General features: G+C 41.1%; 1 protein-coding gene across 1 annotated transcript in view; it reads right to left on the bottom strand.

Annotated features, from left to right (window-relative positions):
* ACTR3 (actin related protein 3) overlaps positions 1-6526 on the bottom strand; it is a 61544-nt gene extending 55018 nt beyond the window's left edge. The window contains exon 1 of the mRNA XM_040645607.1: positions 6272-6526. Coding sequence (XP_040501541.1) covers positions 6272-6315 — 44 coding nt within the window. The 5' untranslated portion in view covers positions 6316-6526. The remainder of the gene's footprint in view (positions 1-6271) is intronic.
* Between the last annotated feature and the right edge of the window lie 13195 nt (positions 6527-19721).

The following is a 19721-nucleotide window of genomic DNA, read 5'->3' as shown; positions in this document are numbered from 1 at the left end:
GCAAAAACATTTTGACTGTGCAAAGAACTGTGTTAAGCCAAGCACTGCAGAAGAAAAATAAATAAGCATAAAACACTGTGTTCCTGTCCTTAAAAATTTTAATGTCAATTCAGTAAAAAAGAGAGCTAACTGATAACTGCAATAATTATGATGTATCAAGTTTTTACTATGTGTCAAGCACTGTGACTAACCATTTTCATGCACTATCTCAAACAACAAGAAACAAACAAACCAACCCCACCCATAAGGTAGATACTATGATCTCTAAATTACACATGGGAAAAATGTGACGTGCAGAGTTTGAAGTGTACAAAGTCATACAGCTAGGAAAGCTTGAACTCAAAAACAGCTATGACAACAAAGTCCTTGCTAACCATAATACAAAACAATATAACTGCGGAAGTACAAACAAAAAAGAAGCAACCTTTCCCAAATTTCTCTCTTCTGCTCTATTCCTACTTCCAATATCACATTTCAGAATTTCTGCAAAGCTGGCGCTGAGAAAGCTGTTTAAAAATCATCTAGGAAGAGCATCTAAATTTATATTCCTAGGCCAAACCCTTGAGATTCTGAGTCACTGGGTATGGGGTGTTTCCCAGGCAGTTTTTTTTTAAACCATACCCCTAATTCTTGTTCCGTCATTCATTTGCTCGCTCATTCAAAAAAGATGTGAGTTCATATTACGTGTCAAGTCCCATAACTTCATTCCATATACCTCCTCTACATCCAATCCAACTGCATTCCATTTTGCAAATATTCTAAAAGCCCTATTTACAACATTTAACTCCTCTTATAAAGGATTTTTATTTCCTATCAAGTACAAATATTTTGAATCAAAGTTCTGCTGACACACAATGAATACCTGGTACAGTAGGTGCTCAATAAATGTTAGTTCCCCTTCACATTACGTAATCTAGATTTGCATTATTACGTGGTCCTCAATTCCAACGGAAGGGGGTGGTGCAATGTATGCTATCAGGGCTAAACACAAGCAGCAGCTACTCTCGAGCTCTTTCTGCTGTGTATGCTTTTCCATCTCCTGTATATAGCCAAATCCTTAAAAGGAGAGCACATACCCTACCTTCACTGCAACTTCCTTGACTCTTCCTGACCACAATAATCTCTTACAACCTACAGAGCAGCTATTACTATCCAAAAAGTAAAAATCTTAGCATTTGATAAAGTGCAGTCTTTTATCATCCTAATTTTTTAAAATAATTTTTAGCTCTTATCTGATTAAGATTCTTGAGAGCAGACTGTATTATACATTTTCACTACAATTCCAAGAATGTCTGACCAGCTGCCAAGTGTATAGTTAGCCTTGATTTGGCAATACCACTTTTTCTACCTGTGCAAGTAATCCTTAAGTTACTAACACTACTTTCTGCCTTTACAACATCATAAATGAATTCTCTCAAAAAAATATCGAAATGATTCAAAATTGTCAAAGGCTCATCCTCTATGTAAGGAGACTACTATATCGAGTAGGGGCTGTACCACATTTATTTGCTACAATACCCTGTGCAAATAGTTTAACTTCTCTAAACCCTAAATTTTTCTGTCTTTAAAACAGAGATAATTCTCAGGTTGATGTGAAAAGTAAATAAGATAATATAATGCGTTTAGCACTGGGTCTGACATGTAATTCTTAATAAATACCAGCTGTTAGTATTTCCTGATAAAGCAGAGTAAATTTTTACAGAATTTCAATTTAAGCAAAGTGACAAGGAAATAAGCTAGGAATTCATATATCCTCTATCTATCTATATATCTATATATAGATATACAGATATATCTCAAATCTGAAAGATTTCCACAAGAATGGTTTCTCTAATTCATCAAATCGAATGCATAAGGCTAGGATTTATAATATTTTTAAAAAGAGAATTAACCTTACTAATAAAAACAAAGAAATGTGCATGGCTCAGGAATCCCTGCAGTGTAACAGAAAGAACACAGGGCTTCAATACAGAAAAGCATAAGTTCAAATAGCAACTCTTACCACCTGCTAACTACATGCCACTAAATAAGTAATTTAAATTTCTCTAATCCTGTTTGCTCACTTGTAAAATGAGGTAAAAATGACTGTCATAAAGCTAAGATAAATTAAAATCCGGGCCAGCAGGTACTCCGCTAGTGGAGCTTCCCATTCTGTGCTTAAAAATAAATTTCTGAACTGTGCTTTACAATTAGATTGGAAAATTCATTAGATAAAATATATACACACAACCCAAAGTCAGTATTTAAACACAAAATGTGCATGCAGAAGAGACTGGTGGGAAAGGAAAGAAGATTTTCGGTAAGTCTAAGTAAGAAACTGACTTCTCTTTAATTCCCATCACCCAGTTACCCCATCCCCCCACCCACTTCCCTTTCATAACCATCACTGGGTGTTATATTAAACTAATGAATAACGACATAAAATCAAAAACTAACGATGTACTATACCTTGGCTAACTGAATTTAAATTTAAAAAGATGCTCAAAAAACAATATGACTTCTCAACAGGAGCCAGTTATACTTACTTCAAAGGGCATGCAAAACATGACTCCTGAAGAAATAAGAATTTCAGTGTTTTTTGGTAACAACATACTGTAAATATTTCTGCCCTTGGAGATGGCTGGAGAAACAGTGTTATTATTAAATATGATGTACAGAATTTACATAGGAAAAATGAACTTCCCACTTATGTTTTCCCCCACCCACTCAGCTCTTCCCCACTGGTTCTCAAAGAAGATCATCCTATCTGTACTAATTGCTAGAACATGGCCACAGTATGAATTATATAAGCTCCTTATCCACTGACTCTAACAAAATATTTATGCTTACATTTTAAAATTATGCTAGGAAGGTTAAGTCAATTACGGAAATTCCTGAATCCATTCTAAATCTGAATATATTTAGATATCAATATATAGCTCTACAATAAGGCCATATTAACCTCTGCTACCATAATGGAAATAATTTACCAAAGCAGTACTGATCACGTAAAAAAGAAAGCCATAAAGAGGAAAAGGAGGGGCGCCTGGGTGGCGCAGTCGTTAAAGCGACTGCCTTCGGCTCAGGGCGTGATCCCGGCGTTCCGGGATCGAGTCCCACATCGGGCTCCTCCGCTAGGAGCCTGCTTCTTCCTCTCTCACTCCCCCTGCGTGTGTTCCCTCTCTCGCTGGCTGTCTCTCTGTCACATAAATAAATAAAATCTTTAAAAAAAAAAAAAAAAAGAGGAAAAGGAAATTTGACAACGCAAAGTTCTGTAATCAAGCTATAGCATAAAAAAGTACATAACGAGTTCCTTTATTTGGCTTGAAGGTTGAAGAAATGAGTGAAAACATGCAAAAAATAATTTAGGATCCTCTTAAACTTTGCAAGTGTTACAATGTTATAAAAATCCCTTTGAAAAAAAAGTTTCCCTCACCACTGGTAGCAGATTTGAGTTCTGTAATTCCGTTCTTAAGCAACCAGTCCTATCAATGAAAATCTCTACCCAAATTTTTTTCTATAGTACTATTCCAATGCAGATCAAAAAAGTCTGTAGATATATTAATATGAAAGAAACTGTTATTTCTAAATTCTTTTCAAAAGGAGTTCTTTTCTCTTATGGTCTGAGCTTAGGTGATTCTTTATCTTATGCTGAGATAAAGGATCTTTGCTGGGGGATCTCTAACTTTAAATCTGGGGATTAAGCTTCAAGTTTCCTAACTCTTACAGCTTTTCTTATCGGAGAACACCACGTTTCATAGATGGCCAATTTTTTCAGTCACCTTTTTCCTAATTTATATAATGAAATGGAACGAGCAACCAGATTTACGTTATAACTTTTCATGTATATTAAGTGGGTAATTGTAATTATAGACCAAATAGATGAATGCATTCTCTAAAGCACAAAGAAACACACAAATTATAGGCACACAATTTGCATCTGGGGACCACAGTACTCTGGAACATAAAACTCCCTATGAAGGCCTTACTGAAATATGCTTATTGAATCTCAATGAGCTATCCTCTATGTGCTAATAAAGCTGCAGGTGTGACTTTCCAGGAGTTGCATTAATAGGCAACACAAAAGACAAAAAAAACCTTTGAAGACCAAAATAAATGGAGCTCGGACAGATGGTAAAAAAAGGTGAGAGGCAATGGGGAATCCTAATCATTTCCATTTAAATCATGAGTGTCCAGTTAACTACCTCACCTTGTGAGGTAAAATTAACGTAATAAAGTAAAATGTAATAACGTAGTAATAACTGAAATATTAAAAATAATCCTAAGTATAGACTGAATCCCTCCAGCACCTCCTGGTCACTCAGCATGTGTTTCAAGCTCAGGGTTGCCCTATCAGAGGGAGGTCACTTAAGGACAGTTAACCTCAATGAAATACCTAGTATAGCTCAAAAATAACCAGAACTGATTTCAAAAGGGGAAAAATAGAGTGAGAAAAAGTAACATCCTACTTGTTACCATGTTAGTTATTAGGACTACAATTATCTACACTAATTTTATTAACAACCCAATAATTTCTAAAGCATAAAATATTAATTATGTAGCAGTATTTTTCACTTTAACAAAACACACTTGAAAATCTTCTAAGTCGGGCCAAATCTAATTTTAAAACTGACCCTAAGCATGAAACTACTCACCAATTAGACTGAGAGAGAAAAAGAACAACAACAACAACAACAACAAATACTGGCTCAAGAAAATCAGAATAAAAAAATAATACCTTTAATAAGCTGTCCATCAAAACAATACATTTAGAAGTTCCAAGGCTAAAGTAGGCTGGCGTTTCCCAGAGGAAAATGTTAACAAATCGGATGTTTCCACATGCACAGCTGGGATTTTAGAAACTGTCACACTAACAAAGTTCTGAGAGTGAAGATTAGAGCTGTTTTACAGACAGCAAATGAAATGAGGAGCATACACAATCCTTTTAAGCAACAAAAGTTTGCTGAATAATAAAAAGGGAAAATAGGCTGATACTCTACCTCTCATAACATACCCCCACTCATTGGATTATTCTGAGAATTAGAAATGAAACAATATATCAGCACAGGACAAACACACACACACTCCCAACACTGTAACATAGAGAAGTCATTCCACATTAAAATATAGACCGTATTTTCTATGAAAATACGAAGTGTGCCAAAACTCTAAAATGCCTATTTATACAGTTTAACGCCAATCTACACGTTAAAAGGCTACCCTACAGATCTTGTAACTCCCTGAAAAGCAACCACATCCTTTCAGAGCTCTGTATCTTCCTTCTCGACTTGAACTACCTTCACAGAATGAACGCACACAACTTAAATTATTTTCCCGGGTGCTTCCCTTCCTCCCTCCCCGCGAAACAGTAATATATATATTTTTTTAAGTTCACATAAGGTGATAACTAGCACCAGTAATTCAATCTACTTGAAATATGCTTAATTTTGAAAGTTCTAATAAGATGTATTCAGGTTGGAAACGAAAAACTACCTTATAAGGGTATAAAAGACTGAAAGCAGGAAGCGGCTTTGACAAAACTAAGGAAGTTGCAGCGCGCTTGCTCACTGGGGGACTTTTTTGAGGCAAGAGAAGTAACACATGACATCTTTCTCTCTCAAATTAAAATGTAACTTGGTTCACCGGTAAAAGCGCAGTAGGAGATGGAAAAGACCGGGAGTCCGAAAAGAAGAGGAGGTGGGTGGTCAAAGAAAAGCCCCGACCTAGGTTCCCATTTTCAGAGTCCGATTCTTCCCTTTCCCCACCCACACCCTGGGCAGAGTGTTGTCACAGCAATCTTGCAAAACCTACAAGGACCGCTTCTCTTTTCTCGCTCCTCTGCCAGGCTGTCCCCGCGCTCGATCCACTCGGTCCCCAAATCCACGGGCAGGAAGGGACGTGGAGGAAAAGGACAGCCGGGTGCGCCAGGTTCGCGACCACCCCGACCGCACCGCGGGCCCCGGAGGGGCGACCAGCCCCTCGTCTCCTTGGGCGGCGCTGCCCACCGTGATGGGGGAAGGGCCGGGAGGGGTCGCGCGGAGCAAGCCTCTCCCAGGGGGGTTCTCGGCCCCGCGCCCCCGCCCCGGTCCCAGCGGGTGAAGCGAGGTAACAAGGGAGGCCCTGGCTCCGGGCCCCACCCCGGCAACACGGTGCGGCTAAGACTGACACGGCCGGCCGCAGCACCTTGCCGCAGCACACATCTCCCGACCTCCACCCTCCCCCGCCATTTTCCCAACTCCGCCTCAGTTTCCCCACCCTACCCCACCCCACCCCCGTCAGTCAGCCCCTTTACCCCGTGCCACAGTCCACCACACAGGCCGGCAGCCGTCCCGCCATCTTCCTCCTCGCCTGCTACTGCCGCTGCCGCCGTCTGCTCCGTGCTGATTGGGGCCAGGGATTGGCGGCGGGAGATCGGAGCTATCTGACCATCCACAGCCGGGCCGCCCTCTCCGTCCGGGGGGGAGCCGGGAAGCCGAAGCAGTAGCGAGAAAGCAGCAGGCTCGGTCAGCGGCTACCACTTCCGCAACCCAGGCGGGCGGGCAGGCAGTCCCCGCCCTGCCCCGCCGCGGCCTCCTCCCCCTCTCTCTCCCCTCCTCCTCCCTCTTGCCCCCACCCTACAACTTCTTCCCCCCACGCCGCCTTGCCCCGGGAAGCCAAGATGGCCGCCGGTGCCGCCGCCCCGGCCAGGCCAGGCCCAGGCCGCGAGCGCTCCCCCTTCCGGCTCCGAGCGGGAGGGGCGAGGGAGCATGCGCAATGACGTGCCGCCGCCGGCCGCCGCTCGCATCCCGACGTTAAGGAAATCCACTTCGGGTTTTGCCAGAGGGTAGGGGCGGGGAAGTCGGCCCGAGCCTCCGGTTCTTCTGAAGCTGGAAGGGCTTTTTAGTTTCAATTACTTCTGTGCTAGGTTGAGGCAGGAGTGGGACTGCTCCCGCAACCGCGAATATCTTCTCCAGTACCCCGGGGAAAACTGGCCTAATAGAAAACGTTCTCAGCGGCAAACAACATTCTTGTAACTTGGGCAGTCTGCTTTTCTGGGTGGAAAAGAGCGATATCAGACCGAGGGTGAGCAGTCGGGAGGGATGGGTGAACAAAGGCTTGCACCGTAGCTCTTGTGCCTTTGTGCGGAGTTTTTAGTCGTTTACACCTGAGCATTGTTACAACATCTCACAGAACAAGTGTTACACATTGTCTAGATAGTAGGCCCCCCGGGGCAGGCCTGTACCCACGACGAGGACAAACGTCCTGGGAGTACCTTCTACCCAACGTACTCTAAAAAAAATAGTCCGTTATTCAAGGCTTTTGGATGATGACAAAGATTCTCCCTGCACAAGTTTAAGATTCTACTGTTTTACTAGCAGGATTATACCGAGGATTAGGAACCAAAAAAAAAATTATTTAGGAAAAAAAGATTAAAAACTAGAAAGCCTGGAACAATGGTTTTCAAACTTGAATGTTCATCAGAATTACCTGGAAGGCTTGTTAAAACAGATTGCTGGGCCCGATCCCCAGAATATTCTGTTTAGGTGGTGTGGAGAAGGGCCTGGTAATTTGCAAGTTCTCGGGTGATGGTGTGGGACCCCACCTGAGGAACCTAGAAGTTTAACAGCTTTCCACCAGGCTTATCTTCTGATAAATCATCAGTTTGCTTATATGCCTGATATAAAAATATTTTTTATAGGGAAAATAAAAATATTTTCCCTAAGAAAGGATGTCTTATTTACAACAGAAGATAACTAAGTTGTTAGACCGGGCTGTGGGATGGAAAGTGGATTTTTCATTCATTTGACAGGTAAGTATTGCTCACCTTCTCGATTATGTCAGGGACCATGCTGCCCCTGCATAGTCATTGGCACAAAATAGATAAGGTCCTTGCTCTCAAGAGTTCACAGTTTAGTGGGAAAACATAAATTGTGTTATAAGCAATAGCAGAGATGGGGGACTATGAGAAATGGAGATGAAGGGTGGGAGAATGGGAGAGAAGTGGAATATAGCTTCTCTATAGCTTCTCTGACAAAGTGACATTTTAAAGGTGAGGTAGGAGATAGGAAAGGGTGAGGAGGAATGGGAGCCCTCCAGAACCGGGAACAGCAAGAGTCAAGGACCTGAGGTGGGAAAGAGCTTGGCTTCTTTCACAAATTCAGAGAAGACCCAAATGGTCAAAGTGAAGTGACCCAGGGAAGATGCAATGGGAGATGGAGCCTGGTAGGTAAGGAAGAATCGAACTGCAAGGATTTGTAGACTTCTCCACGAATCTTAAAGCTTAGCCTAAAAAGAGCCTGGAAGCCATCAAAGAGATTTAAGCAAGGAAATGTGGCTGCTTCGTAGGGAATGGACCCCACAAAGTAAAGAGTGAAGTGAATGGTCTTATAATACATTGTATGCTATAAATCAGGGATAGAATTATGTGAGCAGTAACATCCAGATGGGATCAAACGTGTGCAGAAGAAACAACTTAGAAGAATCATCATCACCAACTAGTGCCCAGCACATCCACAGTTACAGAAAATAGATGATCCTCCAGGGAGGCTTTCCTCAGTGATTGTCTTCCAAGAAGTCAAGCAGAAGTGGTTCTCTGTTCAGATGCATAGTTGTTTTTTTCCCTGCATTTTAGAAAATGCTAAATGGGGGTTCTTTGCTGCCTTTTACAACATCAGATATTTAAGGTCATTTGGGAGGAAAGATGCCTGAAGATCAGCTGTGACAGAAAAGGGACATGTGGGTTGGTTGGGGTAAACAGTTGTTTCCAACATTACCGGTAGTAAGACAGGAGTGAAAGGATCTTACCAAAGGGGTCCCAAGAGCAGAGGTTTGGAATTTGAACAGGTCGTCAGGGAAACCCCCACTGGTAGAACCTCAAGATGGCTGTTCACACACAGGCCTTGTGTGGGCTGTCACAGAAGTAGTTACATCAAGGGTCAGAAACCGGAATGCTGCCAGGGTCCAAGCAGGTGCCGTTATGACTGAAGAGGGCCCTAAGGAGGTTTGGCAACATGGAGAGTCCACATCCCCAGCAAAGGCAATAGGAAACTTTGCTACACAGAGATGTAGACCCAGTGCTGCCAGAGCTTCCCTTTGTTCCAGAAAAATTGAAAATCTGTATTTTTGTTGATAGCTAATTCTCTGCAGGCTATATCTTACCTGCGGGCTACCAGTTTTCAAGTTTTGATTTGGGAAACTGTTTAACATTTACATGTATATTGCATTCAAATATGCAGCTCAGGTCAGTGCTAGATACTGTATCCCACTGGCATGAGGGAACCTTCTAGGATAGTCTCTTTCATGTAGTCAAGTCTGCCCTTTGTAAAGGATGGGACTGTTAGAAATCTTTGGAAGCTTCTAACACTCGTTGGAAGCATCATTTGTGCTTGTTCCTCATCATTTGTCTACCCAAACACTTTGCCTGCTTGAGACCCCTCCTACTTCCTACTTGCTAGTGCCAAAATTGGTGAACCTCTGCAGTGCTGCTGTGGTTCAGACTTCCTCAGCGGCACGCAGCCTTCAGATGCACATCTAGCCAGAGCGTGTCTGACCACCCTGTTTGCATATATTTCCTCCTCCGAGTACAGAGAAGCTAGAAGAGCTCACAGAGATGATCTTGTTAGACATGAAAAAGAAAGCAGTGGTGGATGGGTGGGTTTTGTTTGCCCCATATCCATTCTTCCCAAAGAGCACCGCAATTTCCTTTTAGTTCAGATCAGCCAGGTGCTTGTCACTTTCTAAGCCGGGTCCCCAACATTTCAAGCATTTGTGAGTCTTATAATATCCTTCCAAGAAAACCCCTTTTGCTTAAGTTGGTAGTAATCAGCTTTCATTGCTTACATCAAATTTAAGAATACTAAGTGATACAGAATCCCGGAGAATGTAAGTGACTTTCCCAGCATCTTAGAGAAACTAGGGAACAGGACCCAGACCAAAGTCCAGCTCTTTTCAGGGCTCTTTAGTTGTAATGCCACAGCACTGTTTAATTTTGACTGATGTACTAGTTACCAGTTACTGTGAGATTTCCTAGGTTATTTATGCCTTAAGACCAACTTAGCAAATGTCTCTGGATCTTAAACATTCAAGAAATTCACGTATCACTCAATCTCCATTGTTTTAAAATGGGAAATGTTATTATTATTTTTGAATCAACGTAAGTATGACTGTTTGCTAATTAGCAGACCAATCAAATCCACAGAGAGTATTGATTAAGGGCAGATGGATAAATGGTCAAGCTGTCCATGCAGCGTAGTGGTCAGAGGGAGTGGCTGTGAACCTTGGCTTCTCCCTACTCCAGTTGTGTGAACTTAGTCAACTAACTTAGTGTGTGGAAACAGCACTGAACTTAGAATCAAGAGACTTGAGGGTGGGGGCGCCTGGGTGGCTCAGTTGGTTAAGCGTCTAACTCTTGGTTTTGGCTCAGGTCATGATCTCAGGATTGTGAGATCGGGCCCTGTGTCGAGCTCAGCGCTCAACACGGAGTCTGCTTGAGATTCCCTTTCCCTCTATCTCTGCCCCTCTGGCTCATGCACTCATGCACCTTTTCTCTCTCAAATAAATAAATAAAATCTTAAGAGAGAGAGAGAGAAAGAGAGACTTGAGTGTGAATTCTTTAAATTAATCTATTTTCATTTATAAATTTGCAGAAATAACTAACCTATGGGGCTGTTGTAAAGCTGGAATTTTAAGAAAGGATATTATAAATTATAGAATGATCTTATATGGACAGATCAAGAGGACTATGGTTTAATTATGAAGTCATGACTCTTTTACTTATTACCTAAACATACAGACTTAAACATCCAAAAATGTGTCCTCCTCGTCACAGAAGTTATCTTGGGGTGCTTACTCTTTTAATGCTACTATTGTGCAGAATATTTTTAGAAGGTCTCCTACAGACTTGCTTTCAGAGCCCATGGCACATTCTCTTAAATGTCTCCATTGGTGGCAAATCTTGGCCTTTTGTGGGTAGATTTGATTTTTTTGGAATTGGTCAAAAGTCAGTTTTGTCAGAGCCAAGTCTAGTGAATAAAATGGCTGATCAACTAGGGCTATGTTTTTTGATGAACAACCTTGTGTGACTACAAAGTAATAAAACTACCTGGTTTTCATAAGTGACTTATCAACTGCTGTTGCCCATGAACTTCTAAAAAGAAGTTCTGAAAGAAATGATTTTATTCCATGGCCACATCCCTGGGATAAGAAATGTTACACTCATTATATGTTTAATTTCAACTGAAAATATATTTCATGTAGTAATATCTGTACAGTGTTTGAAATGAGGTGAGAGTCTGTGGGATCTATCACTATCTAGTTTCCCTCACCGCTGCAAAAAATGAATAATTTATTTAATATATAAATCAATTTGAAAGAAAATGCAGGTTAGACTCCCTCCCCCCACCACCCACACACATCGTATTACATATAAACACAAGTTACAGATGGGCTACAAATCTTCAGTATAGAGCAAAATCCATAGTCCTCATTGTGGTGCGCTACACCCATATATTCTGATGCCTGCTTCCCTTTCCAACTTCTCCTGTCCCCCAGGAGTTGGCCACATCAGCCTTCTTGCTCTTCTTCACACACACTGAGGCCATTTCTACCTGCATCTTTTCCCTGGACTTCGCCCTAATCATGGTTTATTCCAGAATCCATTTAAATCTCACTTGCTCAGGAGAGCCTTTCGTGACCACCTATTCTGAGGGAGCCTGGCTCACTCCCCCATGTCACCATGTTTTAGTTTCCTAGTGAAATGCCTTATTTATATATTCGTTTATTTGCTTATTATCTATCTCTCCCAGCTAGAAAACATACGCTCTAAAATTTGAAAAGGAACTGGCTCATAATAAGTGCACAAGAAATATCAATTGAATGAATGAGTTGAATAGCAAAAATCGGACTTTGAATGTATTAGAAGAAAATTTGGGAAAATATTTGTATGATCTCAAAGTGGGGGAGACTTTCTTAAGTAGAGATCCGTAGCCATTAATGGAAAGATTTGGTTAGATAAACAATTGGATTTTCATTGGCTCAAGATTTTTCTAGAAATTATAGATTAAAAAAATATTTATATTACATATAACAAAGGTTAATATTCTAAGAGTTAAAAGCAATAAGAAACGTGCCAATAATGCAACAGAAACATTGGCAAATGTTATTAACACAAATTCCCTACAGAGGAGTAGGACGATTAAAATGGGCAATTGACATAGAAAAAGAGGCTTTTCATTGCTGGTAATAAGGGAAATACAAATTAAACAATGATACCATTTTTAACCCATCATTCATAACATTTAATATGAGAAAAAAGGAACACCTGGTGGCTCAGTCGGTTAAGCAGCTGCCTTGGGCTCAGGTCATGATCCCAGGGTCCTGGGATTGAGCCCCGTGTTGGGCTCCTTGCTCAGCGGGGAGTCTGCTTCTCCCTCTGCCTCTGCCCCTCCTCCCGCTCGTGTGCACGCTCTCTCACTCTCTCTCTCAAATAAATAAATAAAATCTTTTTTTTTTAAGATTTTATTTATTTATTTGACAGAGAGAGAGATAGCCAGCAAGACAGGGAACACAAGCAGGGGGAGTGGGAGAGGAAGAAGCAGGCTCCCAGCGGAGGAGCCTGATGCGGGGCTCGATCCCAGAACACCAGGATCACGCCCTGAGCCAAAGGCAGATGCTTAACGACTGAGCCACCCAGGCGCCCCAAATAATAACTAAATAAAATCTTAAAAATATAAAATAAAATGAGAAAAAATATCCAGTGCTGGTAAGTGCATAGAAATGTATGTGCACTGTACGCTGTTCCTGAGAATGTGAATTACCCCACCTCCTACAAAGTTAGCCATTGATATCGATTTATTTACTTCTGTGTATTTGTACATATTAGTCTTAGGAATCCCATTTTGGTGAATCCTAAAAAAAATAGAAATACTGTAATGGGAGGGAGAGAAGATTATGATCAGGAAAAATTATTTTAAAATTCGGAGATTTAGAAATACATTCTCCAAGTGCCTCTCTGACGAGGTAAATCTCAGGTTTCTTTTAACTTAGAAGAAGGGGAGCTTGGGTCTTGAGAGGGACTCACGATCTCTTCCATATGTCAGTAATAACTTGCAGGGAAATGTAACAGATCGATATTTATGTTTTCTCCTTAATAACAATACCTGGATTTTACTCAGGTGCCTATGTGCCCCGCCAAAAGACAACGTTTCTCAATCTCATTTGCAGCTCGCTGTGGCAGTGCAATTAAGTTGTGGCCAGTGAGACATAAGTAGAAGTAGTTGAGTGGAGTTTCTAGAAATTATCTTTTAAAAAGGTTTACTCAGAATACCAATTTTTTTCCCTCCACTTTTCTTCTGCCCACAACATGGATAAAGTACCTGGAGCTCTTCAGCCACTATGGATGATTACCTGACCTTGAGAGTAGAAGCCATGTCCTAAGGAAGATGGAGCCGAAAAAATGGAAGGGGCTCAGGTCCCATATGACCCTGAAGTGCTGTATTACCCTTGACCACCCACCTTCAGACTCATTTTAGGTAAGAGGAAAATGAACCCCTAGTGGTTAAGCCACCGTAATTTGGTATTTTTAGTTATATGCAGCTGAATCTAATTCTGGTTGATAACGCCATGTTACAGTGCTAAATACAAAAAGCAAGTTGCTACTGAGCAACTGGTATTACTTAATATCAGAAGGATATAAACTCAAATGCTTGCAGGTGATTAGTGGGTGACAATAGGAAATGGAGAGGACCATGTTAAATTGGAAATCCCATGCAACATCAGTAATATTATTGCCATGGAGGCATGTGGAGCCCACTTTTCCAGTTTTTCATATTAAATTTCCCGCAATGTTTTGCGAACAAAACATTTTCTTTGCCGTATCTAGACTGCAGGCCACTAGTTTGTGACCTGTGATTTGTAGCGTGATCTAATATTTGGTAAAATACAGGGGGATAGTTGGGAAAAAGGGGGGAATATTTGAGAAAAGGAGGGGAATAAGAGAGGGAGAAAGGAAAGAAAGCCCTATGGTTGATGCAAAACGAACAAACCTTTCAGAATCTCTGAAAGTAAGAAGGAGAGTTTAATTCGCGCCCGTGTTAGGACAGGAAGCATGCTGTTCACAGGGAAGAAAGTGCTCTGGAGAATGAACAGTTTTTTAACAGAGTTAAATGCTTTTTTACGTCTTGTCAAAGCTTAACAGATTATAGATGTGCATATAGGGAGGAATCATGAATTTTATCATAAAGGAATGCAAGCAGTGGGAGCCTGCATGGACATCTCAAGAACAAGACGGTTTTCCGGTAGGCTACTCATTCACAAAGCAGATGTACAATGCATGCTTGGCGGGCCATAAATGAGGCTTTGGGTTTGAATGAAGTTTATGTACAGTCATGTTGACTTAGAAGGAAAGCTCCAATGGCTTCCCTTGTATATCAGGCCTTTAGAGAGTTTTTCTCTCATCACTATATATGTACCTTACTCCCCCCCTTTCCGAGGTCTTACTTTCCGTGCTTTCAGTTACCCAGGGTCAGCCACGGTCTGCAAGCAGATGCTGCCGCTGAGGTAGCTTCAAAGATCAATGGTAGCCTAACACTACATCACAACACCTGTGTCCTTCCCCTACTTCATCTCATCACGTAGATGTTTTATCATCTCACAGCATCACGACAAGGACAATCAGATTATCTTGAGAGACAGACCACAGTCACATAACTGTTATTACAATATATTGTTATAATTGTTCTGTTTTATTGTTAGTTATTGTTAACCTCTGTGCCTAATTTATAAATTAAACTTGATCATAGGCATGTACGTACAGGACAAACATATAGAGGGATCAGTACTACCCACAGTTCCAGGAATCCACTGGGAGTCTTGGAACATGTCGCCCAAGGGTCAAGGCGGACCACTGTACATCCTCATATGTGTCATAAACATAGAAACGTTATGGAAGTTTGCACAGAAAACTATGAAACCTAAAAGGGGTGAGATTGAAGGGGGAGGTTATTAACTTTTTCCTTTAACTCTGTATTTTCTGTCTTGTTACAATGAATACACAGTAACTTTGTAATTTAAGAAAGTCTACTAAGATAGGAGGAAGGGGCGCCTGGGTAGCGCAGTCGTTAAGCGTCTGCCTTCGGCTCAGGGCGTGATCCCGGCGTTCCCGGGATCAAGTCCCACATCGGCTCCTCGGCTAGAAGCCTGCTTCTTCCTCTCCACTCCCCCTGCTTGTGTTCCCTCTCTCGCTGGCTGTCTCTCTGACACATAAATAAATAAAAAAATCTTAAAAAAAAAAAATAGGAGGAAAACTGCTGAAGTTAGCCAGACTGAAACTCCAATGCCACAACATAATCATAGAAAGCTTTTAGGATAACCCCGTCAGAGGAAGTTCAGTTTGTCTTAGGAGCAACTCATTAATTTAAGTATGAATACCTAAAACTAGAAAATACAGATTTGAGAGGGAAAACATATACACGTTGTAGGTTACAGTGACTTTTGTTAGACGTAGATGAACCAGAAGTCACATAAATACACTTGCCAACTGGGAGAAAAAAATGTTCCAGGAAATGGTACCTTGATTACTTTTTCAATGAAAGATAAAAAGAAGTATGTTCTTAATTCTCTAAAATTACAACGTGGCCCAATGTGTACATTGCATTTAATTTAACACATCATGCTCTTTTTATTAAAACCAGTTCCAGTTTTTGAGTAATTCAGATTTTTAAATATTTATTGCTTTTTTTTTTTTTTTTTCTTTTCTGCTTGCCTCTCAGCCATTACATGCTCTTGAAAACTCATATCTGAAAAATGTCCGGGTTTCTTATTCCAATCTAAAACCGCATTTGGTACCAGTTTGAGGATAAGAAATTAAATTGTGAATACATTTTTTCAGACACATTTATTTTCATCCTTTGGTAAATTTGACAACCTGTGACAGTTCTCACGTTTCTGGAACAAGTCCACTAATTATAGAAGAAGCTAATAATGACAATCTGAAAAATAATAAATTACTTAACTGTTTGGGGTTTATCCAAAATGAAGTTATCGAACTTTCTCCTTGTGCTTGCTCCCCCCACTCCCAGCCCACCCCGGGATACACCATGTACCACTGCAGAATTTATGCCTAGGGAATTGTGATGTTTACGGTGTTTTTCTCACAGAATAATAATTTTACATAAGAAGCTTGGTATACCTCCCCGGTTTAGCAAATGAAGAAACCGGAGCACAGAACTAAGTGACTTATTTAAGATCTCACAACAAGTTAGTGGAGTGTACCTCTACTTCACTATACCTCTAGAGATTCATAGAGGATAAAAGTTATATCAAAAATCCAAACAGTTGGGATGCCTGGGTGGCTCAGTTGGTTAAGCGTCTGCCTGCAGCTGGGGTTCTGATCCCAGGGTCCTAAGATCCAGCCCCATGTCTGGCTCTCTGCTCAGTGGGGGGCGTGATTCTCCCTCTGCCTGCCCCTCCCCCTGCTTGTCCTCTCACTCTCTCTCTCTCTGTCAAATAAATAAATCTTCTTTTAAAAAAAGAAAGAAAATCCAAACAATTCTTGTGAAATACAACAAATTCAATGATGCTATAAAATCTTGGCATAATTTCCAGTGGGTAAAGACATTTATGGTGGTAAATAAGAGAAGCCAAACTCAAATCAGCTCAAAAATAAAAAGGAATTTTTTCTTTAGTATGAGTGTATTTCAAATAAGTGTAAATTCCAAGAGGCAAATGGGTTCAGGCATAGCTGGATGCCTTGCCTCGTCTCTCAGCTGTGTGAGTTATGGGTCCTCCTCTGCTTCTCAAGTCCTGTGCAAATCCCTTCCCTTCCCTTTCTCCATGGCCCCAACAAAGGAACCAGGGACAACACTCTTCAGCCGGTTTGGTTTGAGTGTCCTTCCTGGCCACTTCATTGCGACCAGTTGGCTAAGCCTGGGTCACACACTCTACCTCTTGCCTACCAATCCCACCAAAAAGAAGCACGTGAGTAGGAAGTGGAGGAGGGGTAGTCACACAGGGGGAAAAGGGTTTTTTACCCAAAGAGAAGTAATGACTATAAGGCAAGACAAAACAAAGTCTATTAAATTTACATTGAATTGTAAACTGATACAATGAAGTGCTAATTTCTTGCTTAGTGGTTGGGGGCTCCTGGTATTTTCATTTAAAAAAATACTACCAGCCCTCTAGAAGAGGATACTGTAAAACCAGAAAAAACAGAAATACACTGAAAAATATTGTTACGTTTGGAGAAAAAAAAGATGCATGGCATGTATATGTGTATATTGTCAGTCCATAACTGAACACAAAGGCAAATGAAAAATTAAAATGTCGGACATCTGCCAAACATTACATTAAGTGCTTAATTATTCTCTCAATCCTGCACTGGGAAAGCAATTATTATGTTTTTGCAGTAACATTTGTTTATTTTGGTTTCCATTTCATCTCTAATGCTGATGAGCTTGTGCTAACTTCACTTAATCGTATTCCATTGGAAGGCATATAATTATTCAGTTCATAAAGAGTAATGGCCTCATACATAGCTAATTTTTATCACAGTGTAACTAGAACTCTGCTCATTCATTTATCCATTTGTTCATTTACTTATGGGCCAGTTACGAACCAGGAACAAGGCTGGACATAAGATTAAAGACCCAGGAACAAGGCTGGACATAAGATTAAAGAGATGAGTAATTTGCAGCCTCCCCCCTTGAAGAAGTCAAAGTGCAGTTAGGGAAACAGACAAATAAAAGTTAAAGTACACTATGGGAAGGGATTTGCACAGGACTTTAGAAGCAGAGGACCCATAACTCACACAGCTGAGAGACCAGGCAAGGCTTCAAAAAAGAAGGCATAGGGCCTTTGCAGGGTAAAGCAGGTGACAGGCAGTTCTGGAGAGAATGACATGTGTAGCAACACAAAAGCTTAAAGGAACTGTGGAAGTCTCAGAAATGGGATATAACTGTGGCTGTGGTTCAAGCTGTGTACAGGGTCAGAGTCAATGTGAATGACTTCATGTGCTAAGTTTGGACTGGATCTTGCAGTTCCAAAACCAATTCCAAAACCCTGGTTCCCAAACTAGGACCCAGCTGACAGCAAAGAGCCATCTGGAGAACTTGTTAAAAATACAGATTGCCCAGGCACCGCTTCCGGAAATTTGGGTTCAGGAAGAATCTAAAGTTCCCTGTGTGATTCTGGAACACACGCAAGTTTGAGAACCACGGTGCATGGGCAACGGGGATCCTTCAGAGGGTACTGGGAAAGAGAATAACATGTTTTGGAAAGACAGCTCTTTGCCAGTGGAAAGTTGCAGTACAGCAGGTCGAAACAGGAGATGGAGAGACCTGATAGGAGACCGTTGTGATAGAACAAATGAAGAAATGGCTAGCACCCACACTGCGGCACAGGCGGGGGGTGGTGGGGGGGTGCCGAGGAGGTAGGCGCTCGTAGATACTTCTGAGAAACGCAACGCGGGGGACTAAATAATCTGTTTGATGTGGGAAGTGCTGTGTGTGGGCGGGTGGGGGCGGAATCTAGTTTGTTAGGGGTGCCCTTGAGAACTGGAAGTAAGAGGCAAACAGGAGGCGTGGCTGTGTGTACTGCAGGGTGATGTTAGCTCAAGGTGGGAGACCAGGCTGGCACTTGCCACGGGCAGGAAGCCAAAGCTTGGGGCTGGGCTATCCAAGATCCAGAGGCTCGGATCTGAGCTGGAAAACTTGCTGACGATCTTCACCCAGGAATACCTCCCTTCTTTGTGCCACGTGGGGTCGCCACCAGTAGTCATCTGTCATCCCTCTAGTAGCTACTTAGGCTTTCTCACTTATAAACTGAAGCCAGGGATTATAGGACCGTGTGTTCTCAGCGCCTAGCCTAGTGCCCGCACATACTTGATGCTCAAGTTTCTAGGTAAATGAATTTTATTACCTAGATAATTACAGCCACAGCAGCCTCATTATATCTGTATAGGCGGTGTGTGTGTTTATATAAACTTGCATTTCTGTAATTCTACATGCTTCCTTTATTATTTTCCAAAATGCACATTTTTATGATGAATAAGAGTATGCCAGATATAGGGCTTTCTTCCAAACATTAATTATTGCAAGATGCATGTGTAATTAGTGAACCAAGCATCTGCCACAGATATTTAAATTCTACCAAAAAGAGCTTGATTAGTAAAAAAATTACTTTTTAAAACTTTTAAGCTAATTAATTAAAGACAAGGAATAATTTTCAATTATCCAAATAAGTGCATATGGATCAACAGAGACTATTTTTAAGTCGAGTGGTCTGATCACTTTAAGGTATCAATCTTTTTCTCAGATGATGCTATATGGGATAAATAAGAGAGGCTCAAGCCCCGAGGAGTCACTGCCATGCAAAATAAATAATAGGACAGAAAATGTAAGGCTAACTTGAAGTACATGCTTTCATTCTGTTCATTGATTGGATCATTCCTTTTTTGTTTATTCCCTATTATTTTTGCCTTCCTTATTGTAGATAAGTGCCCACTGAGTACTGAACAGGAACATCTTACTTACAGAGTTTCAAATCGACAGAAAACTCAAATAGTTACAACTTTTCTTTATAATCTACTCTCATGAGAAAAAGCAATGACAAGTAACCAAGTTAATATCAGCAATTTCAAAGTACGATTTCCAAGCAGATGTGGGAATTAACTTCAGATAACAAAAAAAAAAAACAAAAACAAAACAAAAAAAAACGTAAAATAGCAAAGATATCGGCAAAAATTAAGAAAAGTATTTTTGGGGGGTGCC

This window comes from Ursus maritimus, unplaced genomic scaffold (genome assembly GCF_017311325.1).
Source record: "Ursus maritimus isolate PB19 unplaced genomic scaffold, ASM1731132v1 scaffold_1, whole genome shotgun sequence".
NCBI classification, from domain to species: domain Eukaryota; kingdom Metazoa; phylum Chordata; class Mammalia; order Carnivora; family Ursidae; genus Ursus; species Ursus maritimus.
Note: the sequence above shows the minus strand (reverse complement) of the source record. Positions and strands in the feature narration are given on the sequence as shown.